The 12,500-nt window shown below is 41.8% G+C and overlaps 1 protein-coding gene across 1 annotated transcript in view; it reads left to right on the top strand.

Moving 5' to 3' along the window:
- The window catches only part of LOC308169564 (serrate RNA effector molecule homolog), a 38,781-nt gene that overhangs the window by 6,536 nt on the left and 19,745 nt on the right, over positions 1-12,500 (top strand). Inside the window, exons 9-10 of the mRNA XM_080544246.1 lie at positions 662-832; positions 9,905-9,953. Of these exons, the coding sequence (XP_080400372.1) occupies positions 662-832; positions 9,905-9,953 (220 nt within the window). The remainder of the gene's footprint in view (positions 1-661; positions 833-9,904; positions 9,954-12,500) is intronic.

Genomic DNA, 12,500 nt, shown 5'->3' with positions numbered 1-12,500 from the left:
GAATGAGGCGCGGCATCGCTTTGCTTGCTATTTTTTTTCACTATTCAGATCGGAAGGAGGAATTCATGTTTGCAGATATTAATACATATTGATTTCTTTTTTTGTTTTGACTTGTCCATCGGACAACTGCAGGAGGAAGTCCACTTGTCCGAACATAAAATGTACTTGTCCCGGACAAGCGGACAAGCCTTAATGTCGAGCCCTGGTGTGTGTGTGACACTCTGTTAACCGTGTGTGTGTGTGTGTGACTCTGTTAACCGTGTGTGTGTGTGTGTGTGTGTGTGTGTGTGTGTGTGTGTGTGTGTGTGTGTGTGTGTGTGTGTGTGTGACTCTGTTAACCGTGTGTGTGTGTGTGACTCTGTTAACCGTGTGTGTGTGTGTGTGTGTGTGACTCTGTTAACCGTGTGTGTGTGTGTGTGTGTGTGTGTGTGTGTGTGTGTGTGACTCTGTTAACCGTGTGTGTGTGACTCTGTTAACCGTGTGTGTGTGTGTGTGTGTGTGACTCTGTTAACCGTGTGTGTGTGTGTGTGTGTGTGTGACTCTGTTAACCGTGTGTGTGTGTGTGTGTGTGTGTGTGTGACTCTGTTAACCGTGTGTGTGTGTGTGTGTGTGTGTGTGACTCTGTTAACTGTGTGTGTGTGTGTGTGTGTGTGTGTATCAGGAGGAGGGGGAGGCCAAGCAGAACGGAGAGAAGGCTGCAGGTGGAGGAGAGGAAGAGGGGGAGGAGGGGGAGGAGAAAGAAGAAGAGGAAGAGGAGGTCGAAGAGGGGGAGGAGAAGGAGGAGGAGAAGAAGAAGAAGAAGAAACAGCCAAAGGAGGCAGAGCCTAAGAAAGTAAGTCCACCTTAACTGTACATATCTACAGGGATTAAAGTTCTCCGTCGCTACGACGGATTTCCATCAATTTTTTCCAAGTCGCGACGGATTTCCGTCAATTGGCTTCGGCGCGGGGGGAAAAAAATAAAAAATCTAACTGCAATTGCGGCATTTCGCCGACGTGGTGGCGGGGGCGCTGTTTCGCAAATAAGTTAGCTTTCGTGTTTGCTAGCAAAACAGCTGATAGTTGATATTGACTGCTCAAGGAGAATACATATTTGAAAGTACAGAATGCCTGAGAGCCTTATATTGCATTATATTACATTATATTTTGAATGGTCATCTGGTGCCTGAATATTGTTTTTTCCTTTACATATACAGGTGCTGGTCATATAATTAGAATATCATCAAAAAGTTGATTTATTTCAGTAATTCCATTCAAAAAGTGAAACTTGTATAATGTATACATTCATTCCACATAGACTGATATATTTCAAGTGTTTATTGCTTTTGATTTTGATACTGACAACTAATGAAAACCCCAAATTTAGTATCTCAGAAAATTAGAATATTGTGAAAAGGTTCAATATTGAAGACCCCTGGTGCCACACTCTAATCAGCTAATTAACTAAAAACACCTGCAAACGCCTTTAAATGGTCCCTCAGTCCAGTTCTGTAGGCTACACAATCATGGGGAAGACTGCTGACCTGACAGTTGTCCAAAAGACGACCATTGACACCTTGCACAAGGAGGGCAAGACACAAAAGGTCATTGCTAAAGAGGCAACAGATGGTAACATGGACAGGATCCTTAATGTTCTTGTAAGGTACTTCGATGAGGATATGGGGAAAGTGTTGACCCAGCATCTGGCCTCAAGGATAGTTAACATCGCAGATGCCTCAACCCTCACACACACACTGACAGATATCCTCCAGTCATACAACCTGAACTGGAATCAGGTTGTTGCTATACTGCTGGATAACTGCAATGTGATGAGAGGGAAAAGGTCTGGAGTGGAGACACAAATCCGAAAAGAAAATCCATCACTCCTGGACATCAGCGGAGACACGGTTCACATGGTCTCAAATGCAACCAAGGCCCTTTTGAAGCCTTTCCAGGGATTTGTGGATGAATTTTGCTCTGATGTCTACTATGATGTAGAAAATTTCCAAAACAGAAGGAGCTTTTTGGCGAGTTTCAGTCCTTGCTCCATTTGGAGAAGAAGAGCTTGATCCGTCCCATCAGCAGCAGGTTCCTCCAAATGCTGGATGTGTGCAACAGAATACGGGAGCTTATGGATCCATTGATTGTGCACTTCTACAGCTTCCTGTCTCCTCAAGATCAGCACAAATACAGGTACAATAGCATTACCATTCTCTTTTTATGTCTGTTTTCTCTGTACTAGCAGGCCCAATTTGCAAAATCTAATTAAATAAATCAGAGCAAATATAGCATTCCTGTTCCCCCAACTGTATAATTATATGCTTTTTGTGATGCAGATGGCTCCTGAACCAGGTTCTTGATCAGCATGCAGTTACATCTGATGAGAAGGCAAGGATCACGGTTCTGCAACTGCAAATGGCAAAATCTGCAGGGACCGGAACTGATGTCAACCAAAACCGGAAGACACGCATCTGTATGCTTTTCTCAGAGTTCAACAAGCTCACAGCCTTGATTGATTTATACAGAGGTATGTTCTCGGGCTGGGTGATATTGGAAAAAACTGACATTGCAATATTCTTTTTCACTGCAATATATAGGCCTATTGTGATACATAAAAGAAAACTGGCATGCAGGCACGTGTTACAGATTTACTTATCTAACTTAAGATCAGTAAATGTGATTGGCTGACCTGGCATGTAGGAAAGAAGCAGCTTCATTGGAAGAAACATTACACAGCAAAAAATAATGATGCAGTTTTTTCAGGAGTTGCAAGTGGGCTTAATAGGGACGTTTACCCTATATTGTGCAGCCCTAGCTCAGTCACTTTTGAAGTGGAAAGAAATGTACAGAGATGTCTTATCGATTTATTTATTGTTGCATATTTTTCCTGTAATGGAATCTGAGTATGTTACATTACTATGTTTGTGATCAGGAAAGAATAGTAAAACATATTCAGCGACTTTTCTAATCAGGCTTAATTGTGATTTTCAGGTGTACTTCCAACTTTCCAGGTGTTCCTGAAAATGTTGCAGCATGAAAAGCCCATGCTCCACGCACTGCATGCCGAAATGATGCTACTGGTCCGGGAACTTCTCTCCAAGTTCATGAAGCCTGTTTACATCCCCCTGAGTGTGAAGGGCTTGTTGAAGCTTGATGTTCAGAAGAGAGACCTGCAGTACCCTGACCAAAGGTTGTCTGTGGGGAGATTCAGCTTCTCTACCTTAAACAATGCTAGAGTGGAGAAAAGGCCCTGGGTGCAGAACGTCTACAGCTCTCTCAGAGAAGGCTACATCAATGCAGCAACATACCTCCTGAAAAACCTTCCCCTCAACAACCACATCATCACCTCTTTGTCTGTGCTGACACTATCATTGATTCTCCATGAATCGGTCCAAGGGGCATTCAACACCTTAGCCAAGGCCTTGCCAAATGCAGTGAAATCTGAGGAGCTTGGTCAACTGAATGAAGAGGTGCGAGCCTACCAGATTGACGCAGATTTAGGAGCACAGGCCAAACACTTTGAGGAGAATACCGAACGAATCGATGTTGACTGGTGGAGTAGGATCTTGGCCAAGAAGACGCCAGAAGGAGGGATGAGATTCCCCATCTTAGGGAAGTTGGTAAAGGCCCTTCTGTCATTGTTCACTGGCCCTCTTGTCGAAGGTTCATTTAACATCATGGATGACATCATAGAAAAAGACAGGGTCAGGCTGAACATTGAGACATATGAAGGCTTAGCCATTATCAAGTCCCACATGAAGGCAACAGGGAAAACGGCCTCCAAAATGGAAATCAGCCCTGCACTGAGGAGCTTGTGCCTGTCTTCTTATGAGAGATACCAAAGTCATCTGAAGAAGAAGAAGGAGAACATTGACAAGCAAAAGGAAAGGAAACTGATGGAAGCTGTGAAAGTCCTCTCAGCAGTTAGGGTAAGAAAAGTAACAGAAAAGTTAAAGAAAGGTTCCACCTCTTCTGCTCCTGCAAGAGCCTCCTCCTCCACTCTTGGAGTCACAGCCATTTCACCTGTTAGAGCCTCCACCTCATCCTCCTCCTCCTCCACTCCTGGTGTCAGAGCCACTGCATCTACTACAGCCTCCTCCTGCTCCTCCTCCTCCTCCACTCCTGGAGTAAGAGCCACTTCACCTGCTACAGCCTCAAAATCCTCCTCCTCCACTCCTGGAGTCAGAGCCACTTCATCATCTAGAGCCTCCTCCTGCTCCTCCTCCTCCCCCTCCTCCACTCCTGGAGTCAAAGCTGGTCCCACAGAAGAAACCCTGAAACGGACATCAGGTGTAGCCAAGCTTCAGGCATATCACTTCACTGCCAAAAAGCAGAAAAAGTGAAAAGCACTATAGTAAGTATTACACTTATTATTATTTAATGCTGTTTTGGTCTTTTTCAGTGATCGCTCACTTCAAAACAAAAACTGTGTTTGTTTGGTGTTATACTAGACAGCTGCCATCTCAAGGTGGGTCTTACTATTAACCTGACAAAAATGTCAGTATGCATACAGTAGCATTGCATAGTCTTAACATCATATGTTTATTTTACCTGCACAGAAACTGGCTGATTGCAGACACCAAAGACTAGAGGAACCTCTGAATGCAGAAGACGTGTGGATTAAGTGCAATACAAGACACATTCAGTTCATGTGTTTTTTTGTGTTTTTAGTTCCTTGTTCAAGTTGTAAGCTTGCTCCGTTGGCACAATGTAAATAAAAAACTTGCACTGAAAAGTTATGTAGATGGTTGATTATTTGTATGTCAGAGTCAACCCTTGCAATAAGTATCAATTTTATTTCATGAATTGAAAACAGCATTGATATCACATAAAAGCAAACTGGCAATAGAAAAGCTGTTCAAAAGAATCTTCTTCCCTTAAAACGCTAACGTTATAAAATACAAACATATAGTGGAGGTTAAAATGAGAATATGACTTGGCTTGAACAAATTTTCAGTCAGGAGATTTTTTTTTGCTTTAATCCCTGTATCTACCTTAACTGTACATATCCACCTTAACTGTACATATCCACCTTAACTGTACATATCTACCTTAACTGTACATATCCACCTTAACTGTACATATCCACCTTAACTGTACATATCTACCTTAACTGTACATATCCACCTTAACTGTACATGTCCACCTTAACTGTACATATCTACCTTAACTGTACATGTCCACCTTAACTGTACATATCTACCATATCTGTACATAGCTACCTTAACTGTACATAGCTACCTTAGTCACCTTTGCTACTTTGAATTACGACTGTAGGCTAAGATGTTTATTTCAATTGCATTAATGGGATTTGAGGATGTAATTGGTAATTTTAAGTATGCCTAGTTTAGCTTTTGATGGCTATTTGAACGGACTGCATCGATCGATCAATGAACGGACTCCACATTACGTTAACTGAAGTGTGTTAAATAGTTTCACGACAGTAATGTAAGTAGGGCTGCCACAAACGATTATTTTCATAGTCGACTAGTCACCGATTATTTTAACGGTTAGTCGACTAATCGGATCATAAATTACAGCTTATCGCACAATTACTCAATCGCTCTTATTTAGCTATCATCTTCTAAATCAGCTTCTAAATTTAGCTTGAAGTTGTTAGTTGTTGTTGTAGGCATGTGCTAACTAAAAATAAAGACAATTAAAATGATTGTTCACTCAAAAATAGATATTTTAATGAACTTTGCAGATTTATTTCTGGCATCACTTGCATGTAATGTAATGTAAAGAGTAGTAGAGGGTGCAAACTGCTGAGTAAAATTAGGTAGGCTAGGCACTAGGCAACCAAAAGAATACAAAAACAAAAATAAATACTTGTCTTGTACAGAGTACAAAAGTTTTGCTTTGCTTCACTCATCTCATAGTAGAACGCGCCTTCTTAGCACTGTAACGTTAAGACAACATTTTTAGCTATTTGATAAGTATCGCTTTGATGACAACGTAAAATAATGTAAGAAGGCTTTTAACGTAACGATATCGTTAGCCAATAACAAGCTAACTAGCTTACCGAGACGAGCCATCGTCTTCCTCGTCATCTGCCACAACGTGCTTCCTTTTTAGATGCTCGCGCATCATAGACGTGCTGCCATGATAAGCGAGTTCAGCTTTGCAAATTTTACATTTTACATTCTTTTTTTCAACGTTGTGGTTGAAATGCTCCCACACTTTAGAGGTACGAGGACAGGAAGACATTTCTCTGTTTGTTTTTCCGGGGAAGTCACGTGTGCCCCGGATGACCGACACTGCGCATGTACATCAAAGACACTGGGAGACGCTAGCCAGTGGCAGCTTCAGGGAAGAAAAACGAATGCTTATCGAATGAAATGAATGGTCTTTATTGTCATTGATATAGTACAGGTACCAAACAACGAAATTTGGGAAGGGGGGGGCTCCCCTGGTGCTAGGCAAAAAAAAAAAAAAAAAAACGCTTATTTCAGCTCCCAAAAAAACATGCGACTACGGCGATTACCAAATATGTCGGCGACGATTTTGGTAGTCGACGTCGTCGTGACTAGTCGACTAATCGTGGCAGCCTTAAATGTAAGTTTTCTATATTCTCTTTCCAGTTTTACCCTTTTTATCAATAAAACAACGTAATTTCTATAACCACGTCTCGCTGATTGGGAAGGCATTAAGTCTAGCTGCCTGTCAAATCATACTTACTCGGACTCGGGAGTATGAGAATGAGGAGGATGTATCGGGGGGATACACACCCGTGGACTATTTCAATTTAGTGGCACAAATTCAACTCTAACACTATAGATAGACTAAATTGAACTAAAATGATGGACACCGGGGTGGGGGGTGTTATACTCTGAATCTCCCGACTCAGGGCTGGAACGGGCACGGCAGGCTCAATCAATGAACGGGGTTGAGATGGCTAGCGTCCTTTACTAGCCGCATCTCACGGCCCTCGGTGGTCATTCACTGTGCTCTAGCACATCCAAAACACGCAGAACAATAACCTTGACTCCTGTCACTGCAGTGGTTTTATTTAGACTAGATCAAACTAAATTAACTGACTAAACTACTCGCGCCGTTGAGAGACAGGGTTGCCAGATGGGGCGGGTTACCTCCGAATGGGCTACTGGGTTTAGCGGTTATTTAGCGGACTAGTTAGGCTGTAAATTGGCAATCCCATCTGGCAACCCTGCCGCTGTTTGTTCATCGCGTAGGCTAGTCTACACATTAATAATAAAAGAAAACATATAGCCTATATATTCGTCTTTCTTAATGTAGAAGGAATCAGAATATGTGACAAATTAATTTGAGCAAATTGTTTTCAAATTGTGCTTAAAGGGAATTATGTTCACCGGACATTATGACCGAAGAGGTTTAAATATGTCGGACTTCAATAGATTTTATCGGACAAAGACCGGTAATTACCGGTTAACGGAAACCCAGCTGTACATATCTACCTTAACTGTACATATCTATCTTAACTGTACATATCTACCTTAACTGTACATATCTACCTTAACTGTACATGGCTACCTTAACTGTACATGGCTACCTTAACTGTACATATCTACCTTAACTGTACATATCTATCTTAACTGTACATATCTACCGTAACTGTACATATCTACCGTAACTGTACATATCTATCTTAACTGTACATATCTATCTTAACTGTACATATCTATCTTAACTGTACATATCTACCTTAACTGTACATAGCTACCTTAACTGTACATATCTACCTTAACTGTACATATCTACCTTAACTGTACATGGCTACCTTAACTGTACATGGCTACCTTAACTGTACATATCTACCTTAACTGTACATATCTATCTTAACTGTACATATCTACCGTAACTGTACATATCTACCTTAACTGTACATATCTATCTTAACTGTACATATCTATCTTAACTGTACATATCTATCTTAACTGTACATATCTACCTTAACTGTACATATCTACCTTAACTGTACATATCTACCTTAACTGTACATATCTACCTTAACTGTACATGGCTACCTTAACTGTACATGGCTACCTTAACTGTACATATCTACCTTAACTGTACATATCTATCTTAACTGTACATATCTACCGTAACTGTACATATCTACCTTAACTGTACATATCTATCTTAACTGTACATATCTACCTTAACTGTACATATCTACCTTAACTGTACATGTCTACCTTAACTGTACATATCTACCTTAACTGTACATAGCTACCTTAACTGTACATATCTACCATAACTGTACATATCTACCTTAACTGTACATATCTACCTTAACTGTACATATCTATCTTAACTGTACATATCTATCTTAACTGTACATATCTATCTTAACTGTACATATCTACCTTAACTGTACATATCTACCTTAACTGTACATATCTACCTTAACTGTACATATCTACCTTAACTGTACATATCTACCTTAACTGTACATGGCTACCTTAACTGTACATGGCTACCTTAACTGTACATATCTACCTTAACTGTACATATCTACCTTAACTGTACATAGCTACCTTAACTGTACATAGCTACCTTAACTGTCATGTTTTATTTGCTCTTCTGGTTAGATGCTGAACTGCATGTCGTTGTCTGGTACTTGTACTCTGCAATGACAACGGAGTTTAATCTAATCTAGTCTAACCTAACCTAATCTAATCTAGTCTAACCTAATCTAATCTAGTCTAACCTAACCTAATCTAATCTAACCTAATCTAGTCTAACCTAATCTAGTCTAATCTAACCTAATCTAATCTAACCTAATCTAATCTAATCTAACCTAACCTAATCTAGTCTAACCTAATCTAGTCTAGTCTAGTCTAATCTAACCTAACCTAATCTAATCTAGTCTAATCTAACCTAATCTAATCTAACCTAACCTAATCTAGTCTAACCTAATCTAATCTAGTCTAATCTAACCTAACCTAATCTAATCTAACCTAACCTAATCTAATCTAACCTAATCTAATCTAATCTAACCTAATCTAATCTAGTCTAACCTAATCTAATCTAGTCTAACCTAACCTAATCTAATCTAACCTAACCTAATCTAATCTAGTCTAATCTAACCTAACCTAATCTAATCTAGTCTAATCTAATCTAACCTAACCTAACCTAATCTAACCTACCTAACCTAACCTAATCTAATCTAGTCTAATCTAACCTAATCTAATCTAACCTAACCTAACCTAATCTAGTCTAACCTAATCTAATCTAGTCTAATCTAACCTAATCTAATCTAGTCTAATCTAGTCTAATCTAACCTAACCTAACCTAATCTAACCTACCTAACCTAACCTAACCTAATCTAATCTAGTCTAATCTAACCTAATCTAACCTAACCTAATCTAATCTAGTCTAACCTAATCTAATCTAGTCTAACCTAATCTAACCTAACCTAATCTAATCTAGTCTAATCTAACCTAACCTAATCTAATCTAGTCTAATCTAACCTAACCTAACCTAACCTAATCTAATCTAGTCTAACCTAACCTAACCTAATCTAATCTAGTCTAATCTAACCTAATCTAATCTAGTCTAACCTAATCTAATCTAGTCTAATCTAACCTAATCTAATCTAATCTAACCTAACCTAATCTAGTCTAATCTAACCTAATCTAGTCTAATCTAACCTAATCTAGTCTAATCTAACCTAATCTAGTCTAACCTAATTTAATCTAATCTAATCTAACCTAATCTAATCTAATCTAATCTAATCTAGTCTAATCTAATCTAATCTAATCTAATCTAATCTAATCTAACCTAACCTAATCTAATCTTTGGACAATAAACTATCAACAATGAACACTTGTTGGAGCAGTGTGTGTGTGTGTGTGTGTGTGTGTGTGTGTGTGTGTGTGTGTGTGTGTGTGTGTGTGTGTGGTCTGGAGGTCATGGAACTAAGCCCCTCCCCTTCCTCTCAGGGCAGGAAGAGGAAGCGCAGTGCCTCGGCCGACAGCGGGGAGGGGAGGGGCTCGGACACTGACTCCTCCCACCAGGACACTGACTCCTCCCACCAGGAGGAGGAGGAGGAGAGAGAAGAGCAGGAGGAGGAGGGGGAGGAAGGTAAGAATGAAGGGAGGGAGGGAGGGAGGGAGGTAAAGAGGAGGGAGGGAGGGAGGTAAAGAGGAGGGAGGGAGGTAAAGAGGAGGGAGGGAGGGAGGTAAAGAGGAGGGAGGGAGGGAGGTAAAGAGGAGGGGAGGAGGGAGGTAAAGAGGAGGGAGGGAGGGAGGGAGGTAAAGAGGAGGGAGGGAGGGAGGTAAAGAGGAGGGAGGGAGGGAGGAGGGAGGTAAAGAGGAGGGAGGGAGGGAGGAGGGAGGTAAAGAGGAGGGAGAGAGGAGGGAGATAAAGAGGAGGGAGGGAGGGAGGAGAGAGGTAAAGAGGAGGGAGAGAGGTAAAGAGGAGAGAGGTAAAGAGGAGAGAGGTAAAGAGGAGAGAGGTAAAGAGGAGAGAGGTAAAGAGGAGAGAGGTAAAGAGGAGAGAGGTAAAGAGGAGAGAGAGGTAAAGAGGAGAGAGAGGTAAAGAGGAGAGAGAGGTAAAGAGGAGAGAGGTAAAGAGGAGAGAGGTAAAGAGGAGAGAAGTAAAGAGGAGAGAGGTAAAGAGGAGAGAGGTAAAGAGGAGAGAGGTAAAGAGGAGAGAGGTAAAGAGGAGAGAGGTAAAGAGGAGAGAGGTAAAGAGGAGAGAGGTAAAGAGGAGAGAGGTAAAGAGGAGAGAGGTAAAGAGGAGAGAGGTAAAGAGGAGGTAAAGAGGAGGGAGGTAAAGAGGAGAGAGGTAAAGAGGAGAGAGGTAAAGAGGAGAGAGGTAAAGAGGAGAGAGGTAAAGAGGAGAGAGGTAAAGAGGAGAGAGGTAAAGAGGAGAGAGGTAAAGAGGAGAGAGGTAAAGAGGAGAGAGGTAAAGAGGAGAGAGGTAAAGAGGAGAGAGGTAAAGAGGAGGGAGGTAAAGAGGAGAGAGGTAAAGAGGAGAGAGGTAAAGAGGAGAGAGGTAAAGAGGAGAGAGGTAAAGAGGAGAGAGGTAAAGAGGAGAGAGGTAAAGAGGAGAGAGGTAAAGAGGAGAGAGGTAAAGAGGAGAGAGGTAAAGAGGAGAGAGGTAAAGAGGAGAGAGGTAAAGAGGAGAGAGGTAAAGAGGAGAGAGGTAAAGAGGAGAGAGGTAAAGAGGAGAGAGGTAAAGAGGAGAGAGGTAAAGAGGAGAGAGGTAAAGAGGAGAGAGGTAAAGAGGAGAGAGGTAAAGAGGAGAGAGGTAAAGAGGAGAGAGGTAAAGAGGAGAGAGGTAAAGAGGAGAGAGGTAAAGAGGAGAGAGGTAAAGAGGAGAGAGGTAAAGAGGAGAGAGGTAAAGAGGAGAGAGGTAAAGAGGAGAGAGGTAAAGAGGAGAGAGGTAAAGAGGAGAGAGGTAAAGAGGAGAGAGGTAAAGAGGAGAGAGGTAAAGAGGAGAGAGGTAAAGAGGAGAGAGGTAAAGAGGAGAGAGGTAAAGAGGAGAGAGGTAAAGAGGAGAGAGGTAAAGAGGAGAGAGGTAAAGAGGAGAGAGGTAAAGAGGAGAGAGGTAAAGAGGAGAGAGGTAAAGAGGAGAGAGGTAAAGAGGAGAGAGGTAAAGAGGAGAGAGGTAAAGAGGAGAGAGGTAAAGAGGAGAGAGGTAAAGAGGAGAGAGGTAAAGAGGAGAGAGGTAAAGAGGAGAGAGGTAAAGAGGAGAGAGGTAAAGAGGAGAGAGGTAAAGAGGAGAGAGGTAAAGAGGAGAGAGGTAAAGAGGAGAGAGGTAAAGAGGAGAGAGGTAAAGAGGAGAGAGGTAAAGAGGAGAGAGGTAAAGAGGAGAGAGGTAAAGAGGAGAGAGGTAAAGAGGAGAGAGGTAAAGAGGAGAGAGGTAAAGAGGAGAGAGGTAAAGAGGAGAGAGGTAAAGAGGAGAGAGGTAAAGAGGAGAGAGGTAAAGAGGAGAGAGGTAAAGAGGAGAGAGGTAAAGAGGAGAGAGGTAAAGAGGAGAGAGGTAAAGAGGAGAGAGGTAAAGAGGAGAGAGGTAAAGAGGAGAGAGGTAAAGAGGAGAGAGGTAAAGAGGAGAGAGGTAAAGAGGAGAGAGGTAAAGAGGAGAGAGGTAAAGAGGAGAGAGGTAAAGAGGAGAGAGGTAAAGAGGAGAGAGGTAAAGAGGAGAGAGGTAAAGAGGAGAGAGGTAAAGAGGAGAGAGGTAAAGAGGAGAGAGGTAAAGAGGAGAGAGGTAAAGAGGAGAGAGGTAAAGAGGAGAGAGGTAAAGAGGAGAGAGGTAAAGAGGAGAGAGGTAAAGAGGAGAGAGGTAAAGAGGAGAGAGGTAAAGAGGAGAGAGGTAAAGAGGAGAGAGGTAAAGAGGAGAGAGGTAAAGAGGAGAGAGGTAAAGAGGAGAGAGGTAAAGAGGAGAGAGGTAAAGAGGAGAGAGGTAAAGAGGAGAGAGGTAAAGAGGAGAGAGGTAAAGAGGAGAGAGGTAAAGAGGAGAGAGGTAAAGAGGAGAGAGGTAAAGAGGAGAGAGGTAAAGAGGAGAGAGGTAAAGAGGAGAGAGGTAAAGAGG

The sequence above is a fragment of the Nansenia antarctica genome, assembly GCF_963989245.1.
Source record: "Nansenia antarctica genome assembly, chromosome: 13".
NCBI lineage: Eukaryota > Metazoa > Chordata > Actinopteri > Argentiniformes > Microstomatidae > Nansenia > Nansenia antarctica.
The sequence above is the reverse complement of the archived record's forward strand: the minus strand, read 5'-3'. Positions and strand labels throughout refer to the sequence as shown.